This window comes from Furipterus horrens, unplaced genomic scaffold (genome assembly GCF_987537825.1).
Source record: "Furipterus horrens unplaced genomic scaffold, mFurHor1.1.pri manual_scaffold_1, whole genome shotgun sequence".
In the NCBI taxonomy this organism is placed as follows: Eukaryota; Metazoa; Chordata; class Mammalia; order Chiroptera; family Furipteridae; genus Furipterus; species Furipterus horrens.
In genome coordinates, this window is record NW_028327171.1 from 160,395,826 (window position 1) to 160,421,192 (window position 25,367).

The 25,367-nt window shown below is 36.6% G+C and overlaps 1 protein-coding gene across 2 annotated transcripts in view; it reads right to left on the minus strand.

Annotated features, from left to right (window-relative positions):
• Positions 1-25,367, minus strand: part of GRB14 (growth factor receptor bound protein 14) — a 111,748-nt gene that overhangs the window by 46,618 nt on the left and 39,763 nt on the right. Inside the window, exon 1 of one of the 2 annotated variants that reach the window (XM_090267758.1) lies at positions 15,273-15,452. The exons of the other annotated variant lie outside the window; for it this stretch is intronic. Within the exon in view, the coding sequence (XP_090123884.1) occupies positions 15,273-15,335 (63 nt within the window). The 5' untranslated portion in view covers positions 15,336-15,452. Of the gene's footprint in view, positions 1-15,272; positions 15,453-25,367 lie in introns of those variants that run through there. 2 annotated transcript variants of the gene reach the window in all.

Here is a 25,367-nt window from a genome sequence, read left to right on the forward strand (position 1 = left end):
GTGCAGGGAAGCAAGAGGGGGGAAAAAGTGGGAAAACTGTAATGGAAAAAAAAAATTTTACTGGGGGAAAAAATGAAAGTATAAAGAATAGAAATGCAAGTTCAGTGAATATTAGAAGGACAAGGATTTTCCTTCACACTGTATATTTTTCTCCCTATCTAATCCCTCCAGAGTTTGTCATTCTAGAGAAGTAAGTAATGACATAGGTTTTTTGCATAAAACTAGTAAGACCAGTTGTTAATAAGAGTTTTGTTTTTTTTTAACTAAGACTTTGACTGGAATGTCATGCCTGAAGGAGACATGCTTGGGCTTTGGTTGTTACCAAAAAGCCCTGAGGAACTGGGATTGACTTTCGAAGGTAATAAAAATCCACGAGATAAAAGGCCTGGTACCTTGGATGGATGTGCGGTCCACAGCAATCTTTCCAGGGAAGGAATGAAGGTTGTTTTCCTGAAAGATGGCTAGAAGGGACCTTAAGGCACAATGGAAAACCAGAAGGACTTGGAAAAGACAGGTGTTTACAGGCAAGGTGGAATGCCAGGTATGTGGTTCTGCTTCTGGGCCTTGAAGGGCGGACTGAAGGTCACCCTAAATGTTCCTTGCGTAAGTTCCAGCAAAGCAGAACTAAAGATCATAAGTGATCATTTTCTGCTCTTGTTGTGTTTATGCAAATGAACAGGATAAATTAAAAATAGACTTAATGCAGTCCCTTTAATGACAAGGAGGGTAATTGTAGGGAGAAAAATCGTGATTCAAGGAAAATCACAATGCTCAGTGGTGGACTGTAAAGTAGTGCAGCTAACCATCTTTAAGGTTTCTTTTCATTTAAAATTTGTTTTCATTTGAAAGTTAAACTATGTCTGTGGCATTATCAAGGATGTTTAATTTACAGGCAAGAAGAATGTCAAGTGCCTTGCAACTGGATGTCTTTACGATAAGACAGTCCTACAGATTTAGAGACTTGTATGTGGTTATGTTACATAAATTAACATGTGTTTTCTGTTTTCAAAGGGCATAAGCCTAGGATCTCATTGCCTGAGTGATTGTATGTATGTATAGGCCTCACTTAATCCTGTCTGCATCACTGCCTCCTGAGACTCAATGGTTTGGCTGAACTAAGTGGCTGGGTTGGTGAAGAATGGAGTGGTCTGTGGGCTTCACTTTAAAACTGGTTTCTCTTTTCTGTGCTAAAGGCTTGGACAGAAAGAGCCCAGAGGCCTGAGAGGGGGGAAACCTAAAATATTTCCCTCAGTCAAAACTAAGTATAATGGGCAAAAGGGTTTTGGACAGGTGAGATGTACCTGGCACACCTTCCTCCAAAGAAGTCCTTCTTTTCCCTAATGTGGGACATTGAATAATTAGTAACTGCCTTTTGTCATCTAGTGGTTATGGATTGAATGATGTCCTTTAACTCTGTTGCCAACTCTATTGCCTCCAGAATACAACAAGGATGCCAGCCTGTTAGACCAAGCACACCGTTGTCCGGGGACAGCCAACCGACATGGAGTCTGCACGATCCTTCCCCATGTGGGAAGGCTACCCTCCCCTCCACACCCCCACTCTTATTAGGGATTTCTGGACCCATGGGTAGGTAGGATGACGACCATGTCCAGCTTGAAGCAGCTAGAGGAGCTCGAGACCTTCGCCCATTGTCCTTTATAGGATTATAAAGGGTCTTAAGTCTGAGAGGGAGGGATTGTTATTTTTTATTGTTAAAATAATTAATTATTTTCTAAAAAAGAAGAAGAAGAATATATTAAAGGGTGAGGCAGGAGAGCTTGTATGTACAACCCATGGGCATGGACTAGGGGAGGGATTGTTGGGGGAGGGGGGGTGCTGGGTGGAGGGGAGCAAAGGGGAAAAAACTGGAACTATTGTAACAGTATAATCAATAAAATATACTTAAAAAAAAAGAATCATTAAAATATTGGCTTCCTGTTTCCTTTACATACTGAGAGGTAAAACATAGAGACTGGAAGATCATATCATCATGCTATTTAATAAAGAGATAACACATATTTCCAGTTCAGTGGCCAAAATTCCTAGCTTACTTTATAAAGTAAAAAATAGGATGAGAAAAATATTAATCAGATCAATGTATCTACAAAATCATTTGAAATTGTACACCAGCAGAAGAAGTCCTGCCTGGACCCTAAAGAAGAACCAGAACTCCTTTGTTTCACCAGGGGACGAACACTTGACTAGCAAGAGAGACACGCTGATAAGGTCTGTCTATCACATCCCACCAGCGTAAACAGAGAGCACCCAAGGACAGCCAGCAGTGTAGACACATCCTGTGTTCAGAAAGTCCTTCCATGTCACTGCAATTCTGACAATCAGAGCAACCTTGGCCTTTGGAGTGGTTTACAGATTCAAAAACTGCTCTGGGAGCTGGCATGGAGCAATAAAAATGTAACACAGAGACAGAGTAATCCCTGCAGGGGTTATGCAGAGCTCTGTTTTGGCTGACAGCCTCATCGAGGCAGTTTATACACTTTATACCTCAACTCTCCTAGACTACCCTCCATAAAAAGTAAGTGGAGGCAAGAGATTTAAAAAAATTAACATAACCCATTTTTAAAACAGTAGACACAACAATGTTCAAATATAGAGACAGCAAGACATGGTTAACTTTTCAGGAAAAGGCATAAGGCCTCTAAAGTATTGAGACTAAAAGACACAAAAGAATATTTAAAGAATAAGGCAAAGGCTATTTCTGAAAGAAGAAAAAAAAAACCAATATAAAGAGATCAAGTTTGAAAGTCAATTCAGTATGTATTGCTTTGCTCCCAAAGCACACCAAGGGTTTATCTCTGCAGTCACCAGGAATTCTGACTCTCGGAACAGATTATATGGAATGCCTTAGGGAAGCACTGGCGAGGGCTAAAGAGTCAGCCTGTCCCCTCCTCCCTGCAGACCCAGGAATGTGGTGGCAAGGGACAGCCCCGTTCTTTTCTAACCTGGTTCACACAAGAGCGTTTGAAAGAAACTCAGGGTTGTGATCTGGTCATTTGGCAATGCCATCAAGCAGAAAGGGGCATTGAAACCCTTGGTAAGGAATTAGCTACCGAAGAGCTTTCCCTCATTTATCCCTTTGTTTCTCCAAGGGAGGGAGGAGAGAAGAGGGATAATCATTAACTAGGCTGAAAAAAATAACGAAACAAAAACTTATAGACAGACCACTGTATAGTCTCATTACGAGGGAAGGAGAGGGTAGTAAAGGGCAAAAGGGGTCAAATATATGGTGACAGAAGAATATTTGACTTTGGGTGGTGAGCACACAATGCTATACAGACGATGCATGACAGAATTAATCATACACTTGAAACCTATATAATTTTGTTAATCAATGTCACCCTCAATAAATTTAATTTTAAAAGAACAATGATTAAACATAAATTTATGAGCAAGAAACCATATGATAAAAAGGGAAGCAAAAGAAAGAAGGAAGGAAGGAAGGAAGGAAGAGAAAGAAAGAAAGAGAAAAATGAAAAAGAAGAATGAAAGGAAGAAAGAGAAAGAAAGAGGTAGAGAGAGAGAGAGAAGGCAGGCAGGCAGGCAGGAAGGAAGGGAAGGGAAGGAAAGAAGGAGGAAAGGTGTTTTGCAGCATGGAGTATGGTTATCTTTTAGCTAATATGGTTATATTTTAGGATCACAAATTTAGCTTTTAAATTAGCTACATTTAAAGACCATGTTTAATTCTTACTAATATTTAATTTAGACACCATATTTAATACCAAGCTCTTGTGATGAACAGTACATAACTTTTAAACAGAAAAATTCATTTATTATATTTATTGTTATTTATTATATTGGATATTGCTTATATATAATAGAAGGTAAAAAACAAGGCCCATAGACATTTGCTCTCAACTATGTCCCAAAGTAAAGTTTATTTCTACAACTTTTTAAAAGTTTACCATTGAAGTACAGTAGAATTATAAAGTTATCTTTTAATGTTTAAGGTTTTTTTCTCTATCATTTTTAACAGATATGTGATGTACCTAAGTAATGTGAAATATTTTTATATCAAGGTCAGAGTAGCCCTGGGTTTTTACATTTTTCTAAATAAGGAACACAGTGTCCTAAGATAAGAGGAGTCATCTCAGATATTTTGAATTAAGCAAGTAATATGTTGTCTTGAAGAGAATGGAAAATAATACATTCATTATTACTTATTCCAAATCTCTAACAAAATGTTATATATTTTTAAAGAGATTCTTCCAAAAGACACTAATAGCTCAAAAAAAGCTGTTGCTTTCTACTACCATCCTGTATTATTTTGTTAGCTGTCAAATACTTACCTAGAGCATAGTTTAGAGAAATCAGGTAATAGGAAATCTTAAAATTCTATCAAAAGAGATATTCAACAGTACATTTTACTTGAATGAGAACAGTAAATGCTCAATTAGTTATGACATTAACTCAAAACAGATATTATTATCAATATAAATACTACAGGAATTAATTGACACAAACAGGTCCATTCCATACTCCTGTGACCCCTTCCAACTGTATTCCCTGGGATCTCTTTGTTATTCTCAATCTCTGACCATACTTTTTTCCATAAGTTTCTTGAAATAGACATGCCCTTTCCTTTCACAGGACATTTGCACATATTGTTTCTGCTGCCTAGAATACTATCTCTCCACATTCTACATTCACCCCCTCCCATTAACCATTGTTTCTGATGGGAAGCTTTCAGTGATTCTCCCATTTAGGTCCAGGCCCTTTGTTCCATGTATATAATTACTACACACCAGCCTTCACGACTCAGAGGGCTGCATGTGCAGAGACGATGTCAACATTTGTTTCCTGTTATGTCCCCAGCAGTTAGCACAGCACCAGGCACACAATGAACAAACTCTTTTAGTGATGAGTGAAAGCATTATGGACAGACCTGTAGGAGACAATATTAGCAATTCCCAGAATAGCAGCTTTGAAACCTCACAGGGTCTGAAAACCTCTAAAGAAGAAGAGAAACACATGGGCCAAAAACAAAAAACACAGGCCAGGTTTCATGAAATACATGAATTAAACAAAGGTGGATCAGGTAACTTCCACAGTCCATTTCAAGTCTAGGATTCCGTAGAAATTTGAAAAAAAGAAGGAAGGAGGGTATCTGAGTGGGACAAACATTATGAGAAAAGATACTGAGAACTGAAGAAGCAAAAATATGTATAGAACAGTGGACAGAATATTTTGCCGAGATCAGAGGAACAAAGTTATGAGGACCAGGTGAGGAATCACAGGTGCCTGTGGAAGGAAAATCTTCGCCCAGCAAAGCTGAACACAGCTTTCCATCACTGCAGACGAGAGGAGCCACTACAATAAGGGGTTATTTTTAAGATACATAAATAACAGGGTAGGTACCTTTTTCAATGGATGAAAACATAGAATTAAGTTTTAAAAACAGTTTTACAAGAATGTGATTACAAAGAGGTAAAAAAAAAAGGGATAAACAATCACATGATGATTTAGTCATTTAGGAACAGGTTCAGCTACAAGTAAGAGCAAAGATACCCTTCAAAATGGAGGGGTTTTTGTTTGTTTGTTTGTTTGTTTTTTTCTCCTCACATTAAATCAGAGACACACAACTCGGGGTTTTTGGCCAGGCAATTTCATCAAGTCACCACTAACCCAGGCTCTTTCCATTAGTCTACAATCGTCAAGGTCACAGGATGGATCACCCCCATCCCTCTTCTATAAAAATGGAATTGTGTACATTTGCACATTACTACATTTCAACAGGAAAATCATAAGGCATGACTGGATGAAGAGATGAACTAATTCAGAGTTAAAGGACCTGTGTTACTGGGTTCCCCATAGATCTTCCAGGAGCTCTGGATATGAACTCAAAGGCGAGGATGATATGAACTGGTTTCCCAGCCAGCATCACGCCAGGCCAAAGAGGCCCAGCACGGCTCACTACTGGGAACGCCCCACACTTGGCAGGGCCGAGGATTTAGCTCTGCCACACCTGGCAGCCTGGATCACTGACACTGCCGAATCATGCCACATCTAGGCTTCCAACCCAGAGAAGAGAGACAGTCTGTAGGCAAAGGGAGGCCCAGAAAGTCTCCTTAAAGCCCCTCTGCCCTACTCTATCCCCTCTGCTCTGTTCTTTACCTTTCTGCTCCCCTTGCCTCAGGCCAAGAGCCTTGCACACTCCCCTTCCTTGGGCTTCCTTTTCCCTTAAAGGGCAGAAAGACCCTAACTCAAGTCGGGGAGCAATGTTACAAAGAGAAACTGGAAGCTCTTTCAGTCTGCTCTGTTGGAGTTTTTAAAAAGGCAAAAAAAAAAAGCTCCAATTTCATTATAAAAGAAGGCAAACTTTAAAAGTATCCTAACCCATGAATGCACAAATACACACACATATACACATGTATATTTAAATGTTGTTCTAGGACCTAAATCCAATATGAATAATAAACGGGATCAAATCACAAATCCCACACTAGTGTTTCCAATGACTTCAGCAAAGGGGCGTTCTCTGAAACCTCAGTACTTTTAACACTCATGCCATTCCTGCAAAGATGCCAGTGCTAATTCATCTTTGGAGTAAAAAAAAAAAAAAAAAAAAAAAAACCTTCACAAGTGCTAATGCTTATTCGTATTTAAAGCAAAAAAAAAGGCCATTGGTCAAGTTTATGTTGGATACAGTGATTACTCCAGTATCTCATTTCAGTTTTTAAGCAATAACTTATTCCCAGAATAACCACCAGACATGTCTAAGCAAAAAAGTTAAAAACCGTTTCACACAGTGAGAAAGAAGGACAAGTTGAGGAGGGAGGAAGAAGTGTTTAGAGGCAGAAAGGGAAAACACGAGGTAAGGAGGGAGAGTTATTAGAACCCAGGACATATCAGACTTTATTCCATTTCTTGAGCTGCTGGCATCAGCTGAAGCACATTTAGGAACTACCTTATTTCACTGATTCTTAAAAGCATCTTTTCTCACATTTAACTTCACTGAAACTTGGATGTAATGTACCATCAATGGTATGTCATAGTTTAATGGGAAGCATATAAAATAATGGTGCATCTTATCATTTAAGGTGCCCCAGAATTAATGAAATAAGCTGTGTTCAGTCTTCCTGGGACATTTGAGGTAAACTTATAATAGCCAACAAAATACCACTTTCTAGACCTAACATTCCCATGATGTGACAGCACTAGAAACAAATGATTTATATCCATCTTTGTGATTTTACCTTTGCTTCATTTTTCTAAATATTTATTTTATATCACTGAAAACACATGTAGACCATATTCCTACAAAAGAAATGGAATCAATACTGTTAGAATCATAAAATACTAAGGGCTAGAAGAGGTCCTGGAGAATATTCACTAAAATCCTTCCACTTTACAAATGAAGAAGCTGAGGCTGGAGAGGTTGTGACTAGCCTGGGGATCGCTGGCTGGTTGCCGGCAGAGCCAGCCCTGGAACCCTGTCCCTGGGCTCCTACCTGATCCTGGTCCTTCCACTCTGCGTCCCCAACTTCCACGCTGCTTTAAGCTGACGTTTCTACATAACTTCTTGGAGACAAGTATTGCATAACTAGATACCTGGACATAAAAATGCGTTTATGTCCCAAAGACCTACCTTTCTGAATGTCAAAAAAAAAGTTGTTTTCCTTTGTGTTTTCACTTTTCTTAGCATAATTTGCCAGAAAAATTGCATATACTGAAAGAGCCAGTAGAGGGAGCCTAGATTTGTCAGTGGAAGCAAGGAGAAAAAGAAATACAGAGTTTTACAACTTATAACATTATTGACCCTATGGGGTTCATGCTTAATATAATTACAAGCTTTGTAGTAAAGTTTAAATATATTTTAAATATTCTTAATTCTTTGATTCTTAAGATGAATCATGTCTAGATCTTAAACTTCAAGAAGGGGAATTTTTGGTATCTACTCTGTTGTGTCCGTGGGGGGGGGGGGGGGGGTGTATAGTCACTCACCAGGAATCTAAAGTGGAGGGTGGAGGTTCTCTCTGGCAGTTAGAATGGTAACATCAAATTTTTTCTTTAAATCTTGACAGAACTACCCACACTAATTTGACTTCTGAAACTAAGAATTAGTATTCCTGACATTTTCACAAGCACAAATAGATGTACGTGTCCAAATATGCACATCCGATAGGAAGCTATAGGAACTTACTGACAATGCCATTTTCTCAAAATGATTTTTTAATTTCTCTTTGGAACTGTCTTAAGAGCATTTTTAATATCCTACAGGGGTAGAAAATATTTATCCTCTCAGAGGGTTTAATATCTGAAATTACCAAAGGTCTCGCTTTCCTTTTCTGCCAAAGAGAGATTCTTATTTCCTCAATTTGGCTTAGGGTGCTGGGACACGGCCAGGAGAGCCAGCCCAAAGGCCGGCCCAAGCCAAGAGTCCGAGACTGTTAATCAGCCAGCTATTTTTAAATTGCCTTCATTCCCAGACGTGGACCAGACACTGTAGTTTACACAATGATATGGGGCATGGACCCTGTTCTCAGGCAGGTGCAGTCCAGGTGCTCACAGCAATGATGCACACTGGAGTCTGCCCTATGAGCAGATCCTAGACCACCAGCTTATCAGTTATGAGCCTTAGATTCTTCATATTGTAAAATAGACCAAATGCTAGCACTCAGTTGATATTAGAGATCATTAGTATAAATTTTTGAAAGCAAATGAGGCATTTCTAAGGAAGTTTCAAGACACTCTTACAGTCCTATCTCTGACATACAGTTTAGTCACTATGTCTCTGAGGCAAAATTGAGTGCACAGCAAATGAAAATCACTAGAAAAGCAAAAGGAGATTGGCAGAAAGGCGAGACTTGTCCGATGAGTAGGTATGGATGAGAGGAGAGAGCTCCGCAGCACGCGTGTGCCCACGGGATTCTGAGAGGCTGCTGCCCATGCCAGTGCTGGAGGAACCGGCCCGCTGCTGAGCCCTGCCTCGGGTACTTATTAATGGTGAGCTTTGGGTAAGACAACTGACTTCTCTAAGCCTCACTTTCGTCCTCCCAAACTGGATTTATCTGTCCACCATGCAGGGTTCTTATGAGGACTAGGAGAACATGTCAACAGTGCTGAACACATGATAGCCATTGTTATATTTATTAGTGTGCATGGAAGGCAGTGAGTACACCTAACTGTCTCCAGCAGCAAGATGGGGCTGGGTAAGAGTGACAAAAAGGCTGGGTGCACCATCTGAGTGGGCCTTAAGTGCAAGGATTTTCACCATAAAACATGAAACCCAAAAATGATATGAATGCAACAGAGAGACAAATGTAGAGAAGAAGGTGTCAGTAGCAGGTGAGTACCAAAAGAAACCAATTTTGTTTTGTCAAAAATTGTGTTTATTGAAGTAAGTGTAATCTATACCAACACTATACCTTCCCTGTGCTGGGCACTTGCGTCCAGTGATGCTGAAAAGCGGCCCAGCCTGCCGTCCTGTCGCTCATGTTGCAGGACCATCACCTTCATCTCCTGAAACAATGTCCAAACACTAGGCACAACTTGACTTCTTTCAAATATACGGCCCATGAGGCCCTGCCACATACTCCCTAGGACAGTGGAAGGAGAAATACTCTAACCACCTATTTATTATCACCTAACCAGCACTTATCAGCATATAGGAGTTGGATTAATTTTCTTAATTCAAGTTAGAGTCCATCTGAAGTTATAAGAAGGAAACAAAGGGAACAAGTATTTGAAAGACAATCATCTTTCTCTGCTTGACTAAATTATATCAAGGACAAATACATTTTGTTTAAGTCATCTGCTGCATGGAAATTTTTGGATAACCACCTTAAAAGGACAGGGCACAAAAAATTTTAATTCACAGAAATAGAGATATTTTTTAAGTGTTTATGAAATTAGTAATACATGCCATTTTACAGGTGTGGGGGCAAGGAATTCACATTTGTTAAGCTTCTATGTGGCAAGTATTCAATACTTCTAAATATTTACCCTATTTATCCTCACAATTGTTCTATATGGAAGCCTCATTATCTCCGAGAAAGAAAAACTGATTCTCAGAAAGGTTTAAAAGAGACACTTAAAGTCATACCACTGGTCAGTGACAGAGCTGAGCTCACACTCATGACCTCCTGCCTCAAAAACACATGATATCTACTACACTTCTCAGAAAAAGAAACATTTTGTGAAAACACAAAAACCATTCATCTATGTGCCACCCTTCTTGGGTAAATATGAAAGTCAGTTACCCTGAATAAAAACTTAAAAGGGCAACAGAAAGGTCAAGGTTTGGCAAGAACAGGAACTCAGGGTAAACAGCAATAACAATACTCACTACCACATCACGGCGACCCTGCAAGCAAGCCACCCATCTGAACTCAGGGCGCCGTCTGTGAACTTCCATTTACCTCCCCTACAAGGGAAACCTGCTCTCTCCCCATTCAGCACATCTTCTACTATCAGCATATGAGGAATAGAAACAGACTTGTTCAAAAATCATAACCATATTTTGTACCTGGCATGACAATAATAAAAATCCAAGGGACACATATTATATATCCTGAATGTCTAATATGTCTAAGGCACTTGTAGTGGAGATGGCTAGTTTCCCCCCTGGAGCCATCCTGCCCCTCTCCCTTCCTAATGAATCTTGACTCTGAGGAGCACAGTGTGTGGAGCTCAAGGTCTACATTTCCTGGCCTCCCTTGTGTCCAGGGATGACCATGTGAAACAATCCTGGCCAGTAAGATGTAAGCAGAAGCTCCTGGTTATTTCAGAGTGGCTCATTAACATCTGACAGAACTGGCCGGCATGCCCTGGGTCCTTCCCATTTTATATGCCAGTAATGTGAACAGGATGACTGCAGATGTGCATTTATCTTTCCATAAAAGGAAAGGGGACCCTCACTCAGGAAGATATAATAGAAAGCAAGAAGGCACTTAGTTGCCTGAGGACATTGTGAGGCTGCTCCATTACTTCAGACTGATTCTTCTTGTACATGTAAAATAAAAGAAAATTAAATCTCTCCCCTCTTTAATATTCTTCTTTTGATATTTATGATGACATGAAATTAAATTCAGCCTGTAACTGACAAAGCACTTTGTTTAAAGAACCTTTCCCTTAAATCTTAAAAATCTAGTTGTAAGACAAAAAGAGACAAATTTTTTAAATGGAATAGCATAAGATATGCAAAAAATACACAAGATACACAGAGAAGACTTAAAGTCAAATTTGAAAAGCCAGAAAGCATAAGATACACACCCACGGATAGCTAATAAGACTCAAATATCATACAAGGTAAGAATAAAATTGAAGTCATATGGCAGTAATTACTGAATTGAGAAATGAGTAACAAAGCTATATCCACTGATACTGAATCAAGAGACCATTAAGACAGACGAGAAAGAGTATTAGGAGACTTCAAGATGGTACTACAGCCTGAGCTGGGACACAGGCAATAAACAACCTTTGGAAAAGCAAACAGGAGCCTGGAGTTATCTATAGGTCTCTGAGCACAAGACTGGAAGCAGAAGAATAGAGGGACAAACAGTGAATGGTGTTATGAGCACAAGGAAAAAAAACAATGTGCTGGAGTAGAGGCTTCACATGAAGCTGGGAAACCGCGGTGTGTCCAGGCCCTGAAGCACAGTGAACGCTACATACATTTGGACTGATTCTGTATGTATTTTAAAGGTTCTGGACAAAATAGTGATATGATCTGTTTCACTCTTTACAAAATCAATATTTTTTAAAAATCATAGCAATGACTTTTATTGTATGAAGAAGGAAATGAATATAATATAAACTATTCTCTTGTATAGATGTGGAATTGAATCTTCTGATAAGTGACATTATTTCATATTATACTCAGGAATTTCATATTTTTAAAAGGCTATAAATCTTAAGAAAAATATATTCTAAACATTACTCCTTTAGTTCTGAGATTTCCAAAGACTTCAAAATCATGTTTGTTTATCAACATCTCTGTAACTATAGTATAAATAAAGAAATAAAGAATGCAGAAGTGCTTGTAAGCATAATTGGTGAAACAACATTAGTCTGACAGAGGCATGAAATCACAGAATCAGAATATGAACACCTGGCCTTATGACCTTACAGCCTTTCTTTTAAAAAATGTGGATTTTTATATTGCACTTAATTTATATGTTACAATGCTAGAGTCTTTTGTTAACTCCTTGGGACCTTAAAATGTTCTCCTGATGCAATGTGCAATCTAGAGCTCGGGGTATAAATTGCCCTCTTCTCTTCTCTTCTCTTCTCTTCTCTTCTCTTCTCTTCTCTTCTCTGTCTCCCTCTCCACCCCCACAATCACTTACATTACTTCATTGCTTACAATTGCTTTATGAATAAAATGTTTTCTATACTACAACATATGGGAGTTAGTGGAGGTACAAAGAAAGACGAAAGAATTTGGCTAAGCTAATTCTGGACTAGAAGTTGAACATACCATAAGGCAATCTCATTAACATATTAACTTCAGGAAGTAACACGTATCTAGGAGAAACACACTGAAAGTCACAAGACCTAGATTCTATTTCTAGCTTTGCCATTGACCTTGTGGCTGACCTTGCATAAGTCACTCAACACCCATGAAATTCAGTCTTCTCATCTTAAAAAAAAAAAAAAAAAAAAAGCATAACCTAGTAGTTATCTAAGAAAAATGCTATAAGGTAAAGGATTTATTTAAAACCATTGGTGAGGAAGTGATAATTTATGAGGGATATAATAAAAAAACATCTTCACTAGAATCAAGGAAATTAGTTCTGAATTCAACTACAGGGGGCCAAAAATCTATGTTCAATTTGAATCTACCAAAATACTCTGTTCCTCAAAGATCAAAGTGTACTTGAACTGCTACAAAAAGACCCATACAATGTTAAGGGCCATATTGAAAAATCAAGTTCCTAGCTCCTCTCTGGAGACTCTTTTGCCACATACAAGAGCTGATTAGAAATTTACTCCCTATTGCTGCTAAGCATTTTCAGAAATGCCCTCAGCTTTTCAAATGATTAGAATTCCAGTTAGCAAATAATTTTGCTAGAACTACTCATTAAGGATGAGCAAACTTTATGCCAAACCTGTGGGAAAAGTACCTGCCTTTTTTTGCGAAAATAAGATGCTCCCCTCAGAATACTGAGAAATGCTTGTACTGATTTGTAAGAGCATCATATTATGGTGCATACAGAAAATGACAAGTTAATTACAAGTGTGGAATAATTTTCTATGTTGGAAAAAAAAAGTAATGGTGTAACTAGAGCAGATGGATGTTCTTTAGTCAGAAAAATATCCAATTCTTAAAATCAGAGACACTAACATTTTCCATTTTCATAACAGTTTTATAGACATTGGGTCCTTTGGGGGTTAAAATGTCAGATGAAAGAAATAGCATTACGTACTTTCTGCAAATGATAATGTGCTAAATTACATGAACATTTAATGCATGTACTCAATGGAAGGCATTAACATAGATTTGGACTTAGGGAATTTTGACTTACATAATTATTATAAGAGAACTCTAGCAAGAAGCTTATTATATATAAACAGATCAAGAGAAATCACAATGATGTGTCCAGTGGCAGCTTAGAACTAACATCAATTATAATCACAGCTTTCCAGAATACCCTTGGTTTGCTACCTACTAGTCAGAGTCAAGTTGTACTCATACCGATTTCCACTAGACTAACTGCTCAAAGTCCTTAAAAATGATAGCATCTTTTTTTAATGTTTTATATCTAAGAAAATAAAAAATGGTTTAAATATTTTACTCTATGAAAATATAAAATATATTATTTGATTCACAGAATTAGATGCAAATAAGACTTAACAGAGCAGTTACTGAAAATCTCTAAGATATTATCTTAAAAGTGAGGAAAGAATGTCTCTCAGAGCTTAAGTGACTTGCCCAAGGTCACACAGCTAATAAAGTCCAGGTGGTCCGCTTGCCACCACACCAACACAGTGTCCAAAAAGATCATGTGATGAATATTTCATGGTCAATCTAAACTGCAGTATTAACTAGGTAAAGAAGAAAAACATAATAACAGATTTGATACATGTTAATATGACTCTTCACATTCCCATTGCTTCAGGGAACCTACATGGTCAATATCAATGCTCTGCTAAGTCATAATGAAAATAAAGATTCAAGCTCAAGAAAAATGTTTTTAATTAAATTTGCTTAAAATGAGAGAAAGGAATCAAGAAAGGTTAAGAACAAATGCTGGCAAAATTACCATATACTATTCCAGTTCCAAGTAAAATGTCCCTAGTGAATAAATGGTAGATAAGAAAATAAGTTGAAAAGCTAAAAATTAAAAACAATAAAGAAGAGACACTTCTGTTTTTAAAATCCACCTTAACTGTTAGCATTGTCATTTTCAAATAAGTTAAGCCATGGCCTTTAACTTAATGGAATACACTAATAGTTAACTGTTAGTTAACTATTAAAAGTCAAGTATGAAAAGAAACATTGCAGTTTCTAGTGGCACTAAAATCATTCAGAGAGAATGTTGCCAAAAATGTGTTTTGGTGCTTTCTTTTTCTATGCAAGAGATTTGATTCTTTAAAGAATTTGATAAAATATTCTTATTTGGTATATTTTCAAGAGAAGTTTAATATATTCAGTTTTACTTAAATAATATATTACACAGTGTATTTATTACCTTATAAAATACACTGCTACAAGTAAGACATGAAGATATTCTTTACAAAAAAGCTGACAGATAAACTATTTTCATTGCATTAATAATTAACAGAAAGCGCTCTCATTGGGAAATCTAATTGAAAGTTTTTCTTAAACAAATAGGGAGAAACTCAACAGAAATTGGTAGAAACGAGAGAATAATAAACTGGTGCCACATGTGTAAACAGTGAAACAATGGAGATGGATGTGCTATCAATTATAGTAAAACAAATAAACTGCTCCTCAGTAAACAAATATGAAACACAACAGCTAGCCGATTTCCTAGTGCACTAAAGGCAAAGAGGCCTAAAGTTACAGTAAAAGGGGAAAAAGGAGCAAAAGCTTCAATAGAGTCCCTAAACCACAATGCCCTGAAATTGAGACCACGCTGCTTTTACATGGAGCTTTTACTACAGAGATGTTCTAGTGCAGCACGTTTTCCCCTTTAGTTTAATTTCAATAATATATTATTTAACTACCTGCACCCTCAATGAAACATAGTTTCTCTCAACATGTAGCTAAAGTTTCCACCATATTAATAAACACAAAGTAACAGGGGGCAAAAACAGCAAGAAAAAAAAAGACTAAAGCAGCCACATACCCTATTCTGTAGAACTATTGGTGTTATTGCAGGCAGAGTGACTCTTCTCGCACTCAAATTCATGCCTGCTCTTCTTAGAATGATCCCCTCTCCTCGATCAGGGACAAAATAAAAGAAATCTTTTACAGTTACTCCTTAGGAATCTCAGGGCTCGGTGCAAAGAAACAACTCGGAAAGCGATAAATGTCACCCTGCTTATGTGATTCCAGTCTACCCAAAGCCAATTAAGGATGGCTGTGGGACAGGACAAGGCAGCAACCAATCAAAGCCCAGAAAACTCTGCTTTGTCCTTGGAAACACATTCTGATACTTTTGTTTATGATATTTAAAGAACCAGATTAACAGGCATCTAGTTCACTTAACTTTTTTTTCCAAAACAGTGGAATTCAATGCCATCTTTGTTGACTAAGCACTTTTGTCTTTACTTTACTAAAACATTCCAACATATGGCAGATAAGAACTGTTTACATTGGTCTATTTAAAGTATCTAAACAGGCAGATGAACTAAATTTACTTATGCTACTCATAAAATTGATAAATGAGTCAATTGGAATGTATTATAGAGGCACAAAAAATAATCCTAAAGTTAGAATTGTTCCAGAAGTGTTAATTTATATGGTATAATAAAAGATTCTTAACATACAGATATGCAATTTCATCTCTTAAATGGCTAAAATTTTGTACTTTTGTATTTCATCTCTCACAGTTAAAATTTTTATATTTTGCATTTCATCTCCTAAACAACTAAAATTTTTGTATTGATGTTACATATTTAAACATTCCTATTTATTACTTAAACAATCAACCTAAAAAAAATGTAATATAAAAGGGGCATTAAACTATATGAATCTAAAATGCTTACATTTTTAAAAAGCACAGATCTTTGTAACCTAGCATATTTCATTCAATTTAAAGCACTTAAACAATAATCACTACTCAAAGCAATATCAAAATTTTAATGACAATTTTGATTTTTTTTTTTTTACAAGAACTAAAAATTGTATTCTAAGTTTAGGGAGTTGGAGGAGGGTCACAATTGAAACAATGCTCACTAACAAACAACATTTCCATGAAGTCTAAATAAAAGGTAAAAGAAACACTAAAAAATGATAAAAAGATATTGCAATATTAAAGCTAGTCTGACTTTCATAATTAAAAAATCTCTCTTGAAGCCCTGGCTGCTGTGACTCAGTGGACTGAGCGTCGGCCTGTGAGCCAAGTGTCGCTGGTTCGATTCCCAGTCAGGGCACATGACTAGGGCACGAGTGAGAGGCAACCACACAGTGATGATTCTCGCCCTCTCTTCCTCCTTTCCCCTCTCTCTAAAAATAAATAAATAAACAAAGAATCTCTCTTGAACTGACAAATAAGCACCTACTAAGTGCTCTTCAACCATGACACATGGAAGGACTCACTGATTTCAGCATAAGGGGAACTTCTCGTAATTTTCACGTTACAACATGACTGTTGTAGTCACACAGTAAAATGGAAGATTCTCAATAACTCAGAAACAAACCTTCCACTTTATAATCTAGACAGCTATTAGGTAGGATTCACTATAGTGCTTTACACCTGAGTGTGTTTGATATGCATGGCGATCTCATATTCCAAAAGGAAGGAAGGATGGGAGGGAGGGAAGGAGAGAGGGAGGGAGGGAGGAAGGGAGGGAGGGAGGAAGGAAGGAAGGAAGGGAGAAAGAAAGAGGAACACTACACTCTTTACAAACTCTAGGATTTCCTACTTTGAATTTCAAAACCTACAATTCCTCACAATAGTAGCTAGGGGTTAGGAAATTCACTTAATAGAAAAAGTCAAAGACATACAGTGAAAATGAACTTTCAGAAAGGAAAACTAAGAAAACAATACCACCCTGACCAGTTGGCTCAGTTGCTTGAGTGTCAATCTGCAAAGCAAAAGGTTGCCAACTCGATTCCTGGTCAAGGCACATGCCTATGCTGCAGGTTGGGTCCCCAACTGGGGCATTTATGAGATCTATGTTTCCCTCTCACATTGATATTTCTCTCCCTTTCTCCTTCCCTTCCCCTCTCTCTAAAATAAAGAAAGAAATAAAATCCTAAAAAAAGAAAAAGAAAACAATCTCACTTCAACTGCTTGAAAAATAAATAAAATATCTAGTAATAAATTTAACTAAGGAGGTACTTGTACTTGAAAATTTGTAAGACACTGAAGAAAGAAATTAAGATGATATAAAGAAATGGAAGCATATACCAGGTTCATGGGTAGGGAGAATTAACATTGTTAAAATTTCCATACTACCCAAAGCAATCTGTAGATTAAATGCAATTCCTATCAAAATACCAAAGGTGTTATTTCACAAAACTAGAACAAATAATCCAAAAATGTATGTGAAACCACAAAAGAGACTGAATAGCCACAGCAACCTTGAGAAAAAAGAACAAAGTTGGAGAAGTCATGCTACCTTGACTAAAAAGATATAGTAATCAAAACAGCATAATACTGGCATAAAAACAGACATATAGCATATAACTCAATGGAACAGAATAGAGAGCACAGAAATAAACCCATGCATTTTTGGTCAATTAACATTTGACAAAGGAGGTAAGAACATACAATGGGATAAAGACAGTCTCTTCAATAAATATGTTTGGAAAACTGAACACATGTGAAAAAATGAAACTAGACCACCTTCTTACACTACATACAATAAACTCAAAATGAATTAAAGACTTAAATGGAGAACTTGAAACCATAAAACTCCTAGAAGAAAATACAGGCAGTAAAATCCCAGGCATTTCCCTTAGTGATATCTTTTTCTGACATATCTCTTCAGACAAGGGAAAAAAGCAAAAAAGTAAATAAATAAACAAATGGAACTACATCAAACTAAAAAGTTTATGCACAGCAAAGAAAACCATCAACAAAATGAAAGGACTACCCACTGAATGGGAGTACATACTCACGAATAATACATCTGATAAGGGGTTAATATCCAAAATTTATAAAGAACTCATACAACTCAACACCAAAAAACAAACAATTCAATTAAAAAATGGGCAAAACACCTGAATAGACATTTCTTCAAAGACATACAGATGGCCAATAGACATATGAAAAGATGTTCAATGTCACTAATCACCAGAGAAATGCATATTTAAATCACAATGAGATATTGCTACAGAATGGCTAGCATCACTAAGTCAGCAAACAATAAGTGTTAGCGAGGATCTGTAGAAAAGAGAACTCTCATGCACTATTGGTGGGAATGCAGCCTGGTACAGCCACTATTGAAAACAGAATGGAAGTTCTTCAACAAAATTAAAAATGGCACTGCCTTATGACCCAGCAATTCCACTTCTGGGAATTTAGCTGAAGAAACCCCAAACACTAACTCAAAAGTATATATGCACCCCTGTGTTCACAGCAGCGTTATTTACAATCACCAAGCTATGGAAGCAATGCAACCCAAGTGCTCATCAATAAACAATTGGATAAAAAGTATATAATGGAATATTTCTTGTCCACAATAAAAAATGAAATTTCATCATTTGCAACAGCATGGATGGATCTAGAGGGTATTATGCTAAGTGAAAAAAGTCAGTCAAAGACGATTACCATATGATTTCACTTATATGTATAATCTTAAGAACAATGTTAACAAACAAACAAAACAGAAACAGATTTATAAATACACAGAACAGATTGATAGCTGTCAGAGGGGAGAAGGGTTTGGGGATTGGAAAAAAACTGAAGCGATTGAGAAGTACAGGTTGGTAGTTACAAAACAGCCATGAGGATGTAAAGTACAGCATAGGAAATAGAGTCAGTAATAATGTAATAACTACGTATGGTGCCAGATATGACCTAACAATATCAGGAGGAGCACTTTGTGAAGTACATGATTGTCTAGGCACTATGTTGTACACTATATTGAAATTAATACAAATTAATTTTGAATGTAAACTATGATTAAAAAAATGTGAAATAAGTAAAAAGAAAAAGTCACAAATAGATCTAGTTTGGAGGTATTTCATTTGGTCCTTATCAAGTTAGATTTATTATGGTTTTTAAAAATGAGATGCAAATTAAAACTACAATGAGGTACCATCTGACACCTGTCAGAATGGCTACCATCAATACATCAACAAACAACAAGTGCTGGCGAGGATGTGGAGAAAAGGGAACCCTAATGCACTGATGGTGATAATGCAGACTAGTGCAGCCACTATGGAAAACAGTATGGAATTACCTCAAAAAATTAAAATGAAACTGCCTTTTGACCCAGTGATCCCACTTCTGGGAATATACACTAAGAATCCCAAAACATCGATCAGAAAGAATATATGTACCCCTATGTTCAGAGCAGCACTATTTACAATAGCCAAGATTTGGAAACAACCCAAGTGCCCATCAGTAGATGAGTGTATAAAAAAGCTTTGGTGTATTTACACAATGAAATACTAACCAGCTGTAAAAGAAAAAGCTCTTACCCTCTGTAACAGCACAGATGGACCTGGAGATTATTATTCTATGCAAAATAAGCCAGTCAGAGAAAGACAAATAACATATGATCTCACTTATATGTGGAATCTAATGAACAAAATAAACTGATGAACAAAACAGAACCAGAGGCATGGATACATGGAACAGACTGACAGCTCTAAGATGAGAGGGTGTTGGGCGTGAGGAGGTGTAGACTAGATAAAAGAAGATGAAGAATTAGCCAAAGAATATATATATATATATGCACAGTCCATGCACACAGACAATAGTGTGGAGAAGGCCAGTGAGGGGGCAGGGGTGTGGGAAAGGGATCGGGGGAAGGTAGGCAAAGAGTGGAGGAATTGGAGACATCTGTAATAGCGTCAACAATATAAATAAATAAATAGATAAGTAAATAAGTAAGTAAATAAGTAAAAACTTCCAACAAAAATCTACTAACATAGGGAGGGGAGTCACCATTTGTGAACTAAAGATTCTGGTTTAACCTTTTTGGCAGACTAACAATAATAAAGCCCACAGCAACTACATATTTTTAAGATTATTACCTATATTTACTTTTTCTTTCTTCTTTTCTTCATTAGTTTTTGAATATTACAAAGAAGTGTGATCTCTGATCTCAAAAAATGTGGTTCCATCATGATCAACGCAATTCATCTCACTAAATCAGGAAGCAAAGTACCCACAGTGCACCAGGCACTGAGTTAGGCAGTAAAAACAAATTGATGAATAAGGTATGGTCACTGCCTCGTAGTGAAATAGAGATATTTGTTTATATTTTTCCTTAATCACACTCAGGAGTGGGCTATATAAGTCTTAATAGTGATTAAATGACAAATAGCAGAGATGTACTAAGGTAGGAGAAACTACACGTCACGGGTGGGATCACAGAGGGCTTCATGAAATAAATGGCATTTGTTTGAAATGTGATAAGGGGAAAAGAATAAGCAGAATTTGATAACTGATGTGGGTATAACATGAGGTTCTCAAAGCTGACTCCAAGGTGTGCATCTAGGTAATGGAAATGAAAGATGCTGTTTTAAATCATACTATGAAGCTTTTTAAACACTAAACTGAATCTTTCAAGTCAAAACAATGTCCATAGTTATGTCTGTATTTATTAGGCAGCATGCCTGCTCTATAAAGGCTTGAAAAATATTTGACAGCAACTAACTGATGACTTGTGATATGTCATCTCTTTGGAACACTGGAAAATTGAAGTTCATTAAGTTTTCAGTGAAAACCACAAAGAGCAAAATGTGGCATTCTGTGACTCTTTGTAACCAAAAAGGTATGTCTTTGAAAAATGAAACTTACATATACTTTTCATAGTCAACAGGCTGAAAGACTGAGATGACATCTAAACTTAATATGGTCTCATTTTCCAGTAATCCTCCTCCGGTGTTCATATCAACCCTACTTTATCTTACTTCCTAGTTATTGCAGATACTGATTCAAAATTTGACTTTTTTATCATTACTATAAATGGTTTTCACACTTACTAACCTTGTCACCTGAGCCTTAATTTCCTCAGCTGCTGCAAAAAGAGAATAAAAAGCTATGGCCAACAATTCTGGAACCACTGTGAGAATCAAGGAAATCAAGTCTGTATGTGGCCTAAGAAAGCCCCAGGCAGGTACTAAAAAAGCACTCCATGAACTCCTGCTGCAACACTATGGGCCTAAAAAATGCATTTTCCTTAGACTGTCACAAGACTTTATTTCCAAAAATGAAAATTTAACATAACAGCATTTTGAACTTAATATAGCATGGTCAATAATGAAGTACTATAAAACAGTGCTGTTCATTATTTTGTTTTATTTTGTTCAATATTTTGAGAGAACGAGTGTGAATTTTGCCACTCAAAAGTGCATATCACCCTGGCTGCTGTGGCTCAGTGGATTGAGCGTCGGCCTGCGAGCCTGGTGTCGCTGGTTCAATTCCCAGTCAGGGCACATTACTAGGTTGCATGTCAGGTCCCCAGTTGGGGACGCGAGTGAGAGGCAACCACACAGTGATGTTTCTCTCCCTCTCTTTCTCCTTTCCCCTCTCTCTAAAAATAAAACAAACAAACAATTTTTTAAAAAGTGCATATCAAGGTTTCAATGTAAATTCAAGATTAACAAAAAGAACTATAATGGTGATTATTAACAATATTTATGTGAGCAACTGATATGAACCAGATACTGAGCTAGTTTTCATTTAATCTTCACAGGTCTGAGGTAGGCACTAGCTATTTAACAGATAATGAAACTAAGGTCAAAAGAGCAAACAGCTAAGAAATAGTCTCAGACAGAAGTACATATTGAACAAGAACTTGTCCAGATTCAAAATATATATGCCAATAAGCCAAAGTGAACACCGCATCTGGCCATCTCCAAGACACTCTATTATTCCACCCAAAAATATTCACCCCCACATTGTTCTACATAATTTGAAATATCAGCATAAACTGTCATCCTCAGCAGCTCTTCTTTCTGATGTACCTAAGTGTTTTACTAACTCACTTAATAAATATGCATTGAGGGCCTTACTATGTGTAAAATACTATGCTATTTGCTATAAGGAACTCAAAAATGATCAATTTCTGATTCCTGTTTACCAAAGAAGCTGACACATGGGGACACATTAGCCACAGTAGTGTACAAGTTGGGATATGGGCAGAAGAAGAAGGCTGCATGAGCACAGCCAACTTCTAAGTTCCGAGCCTGCCTTTCAAACCACTTCCCCACTCAACACTAACAAAAGCTTGCTGGAGCTCCCAAACGCAGATTCTGTATTCCTACCTCTGTTTGAAATGTTCACTCACTAAAACCCACAAATCTTTCAAAGCCCAACACAAGCCACATCTCTTCTGATAGTTTCAATGACCATGGATCCGTCAAGCATCTCTCCTTTTTTCACAAGTTACCTTAGATTTGAAAAGTAGAATAAGACAGACAGCTAGCACATTAATTGCCTATTATGAGATACTTTATGTGTTATTTCATTTTATTCTAACACACCTGTCAAGCAGGTACTATTTAATCCCATTTAATAGATTCAAGCCATATCCATCTTTTCTACATTGTCTCTTTACCCTTTATCATATACTAGTTTAGTCAAGCTTCAGCTACTGTTTCTTATGTGTATGCACTTTATATCATTTGAAATGTAGGGTAGGGACATGTCTAACTTCTCTTTAACCATAACACTGTAAACCCAGTGGCTTTATATATAGAAAAAAAAACATGCTATAAGGCAGAAAAATGCTTTTTGACTACTAAGCCCTACAAAATTTCTTTAGCCAACCAATCAACCAATATCCTGCCACACACAAAACACACCTGCTCTCCCTCTTTACTTTCCCCCTGTATATTGTGGTATTGTGCTACCCACTGGGGGTAGCTCACTGTCTGTCCACGTCCATTATCTCCCTCAAAGGCTCAGATCAAAATTCACCCCTCCAAGAAGTCATTTCTCTATCTAAATTATATCATTCCTTGTTTTGCACTTTTGTAGAACTTAATCTTTTCCATTTTTCATGTCTTGCTCTGTACTTAGTAATACATTGCTTTGATAACTAATAAATCCTTTCACCGGCCCTATTTTTTGGCCTAACAAAAAATATAATCCTCAAGGTTTGGACCCAGGCTCTAATTTCCTCTGCTGCTCCCAGAATACCAAGCAGAGTGCTCTCCCTGTACACAGTACGTATTATGTTCACGCACAATCAATGTGGAAAGATTAGTCACTCCGGTTACACAGCGAACAAGCCTCCTTTTTTGTCTTAACAATTGTTAGCCTTATGATTTATTCTGAACAAAGGCACATAGTATTCTTCACAGAAACATTTGGATATTCTCTTGCTATCTGACATAGTTCCGTTAGGTGGTTAGTAGTGTGAACATTAAACTTAACTGTTATCCTGAGAACACCAGTTTCATTAAAATCTTAAAAGATTTTGTTGTAGTAACTAACAGCCTAATTCTTTAGACTTAAATTAACTACCTCTAATTTTACCTGCTCAACTTAGTTCTACTCAGACCCTTCAGTTCCCTAGCTATGTGGCATGGTGTCGTTCTTCATACTTGCTGAGCCTGATCTAATCTACTTCTATCCTATTTTTCCCCTCCATATTGACAGCTATTTCTGTCTGGCAGGATTTCTCATTGACATGAACTCTTAACAGAAAATTTCTTCTTTCAAAGAAATCATTAAATGACCTATAAGTTCAAGTGATAGTAAATATCAGCAATCCACAGTTTATTCATATTTAAAAAGTGCCTGTTTTTCTACACCTAAAAAAAGTTTTCTAGGAGCATTACCACTATCTACCAAAGAATTACTATCAGCAGGACAGCAGACGGACAGTTGAAAAAATAATTATGACAATGTGTTAACCTTACAAAATAAGTCATAATTTTTTTAAATATAGGCTATAAAACATAAACATCTTGTCTAAACTTTTCAGATTTTATATGCTTTAAAGATTTTCTTAAGAAAAAAAGTCATTAAAATTTTAGAGAGATTAGATCAGGAGACCAATCAGAAAACAAGCACCTATCTTTCTTCATATCCCCCAAACATTAAAATGACAACAAGAAAAAGAAGGAAGAAGAACAGAAGAAGAAAAAAAAAAAATGTGTTCTTGCTAAGAAAGATGACTTTTATTTCCCCCCAAAAAACTGCGCTGGGATATAAGAAAGTTACCTTTAGTAAACCATTAATTTAAAATTATTTTTTCTAGAAGTTAAAAGTTATTGGGACTAAATTGATAAGAATGTTTGAAATTACAGCCAGAATTTATATATCAGAGAAATGAGATGAAAACAGATCCAAGAAATTACAGTTAGAGTATACCTCGAGAGAATATAAGCTCATTATAAATATTTGGTAAATATTTACTTAAAAGAAAAGTAATGCAAAAGTGAAGGCAACCCAGAATTTCCAAGACCAAAAAAAGAAAAAGAAAATATCTCTAGATCTCTAAATAAGTAATTGCACATTAATAATAGACTACCAAGGTCATTAAATATTTGAAGAAAACAAACAACATGAAAAAGGATATAAATATGAACCCCCTCAAAAAATATGAAAGCTATTTCAGAGAAAAAATATTAGAAGTTTGTAGAAGTCTAACTGAATTCCTCAGAGGGGGGTCAAGATTTAAGGTGCTATAGTATAGAAAAATAGAAGGCTCTGCTATGTAACAGTAGCAATTAAAGAATCACACCAATCTTGGATATTATAAAGAGTATGAAAATATGAGAATAGAAGATATTATTTTAATAAACAAAGTTAATAACTAAGAAGTAGTGTGGGAGTTGAGTGTCTCATATAATGTGAAGAAAAAATTCAAAGAAATGGAAAAAAACAAAACAAAACAGAAAAAACCCACATAGGAATAATCCCAAAAGATCAACACATACAGAATATCAATTAAAGAAAGAGTAAAAAAAAAAGTGAAAATTAATAAGAGGTAGAAGAGAAGTTCCATGAGCTGATGAAAGTTACAGGCCTTTAAATTAAAATTAATTTGAATGAACAAACAGTGGGTAATGTGACAACTTCAAAGAAAAAGAAAAGAAAGTTCTTAACACTTCCTAAAAGAGGAATTAATCTTTACCTGCAAGG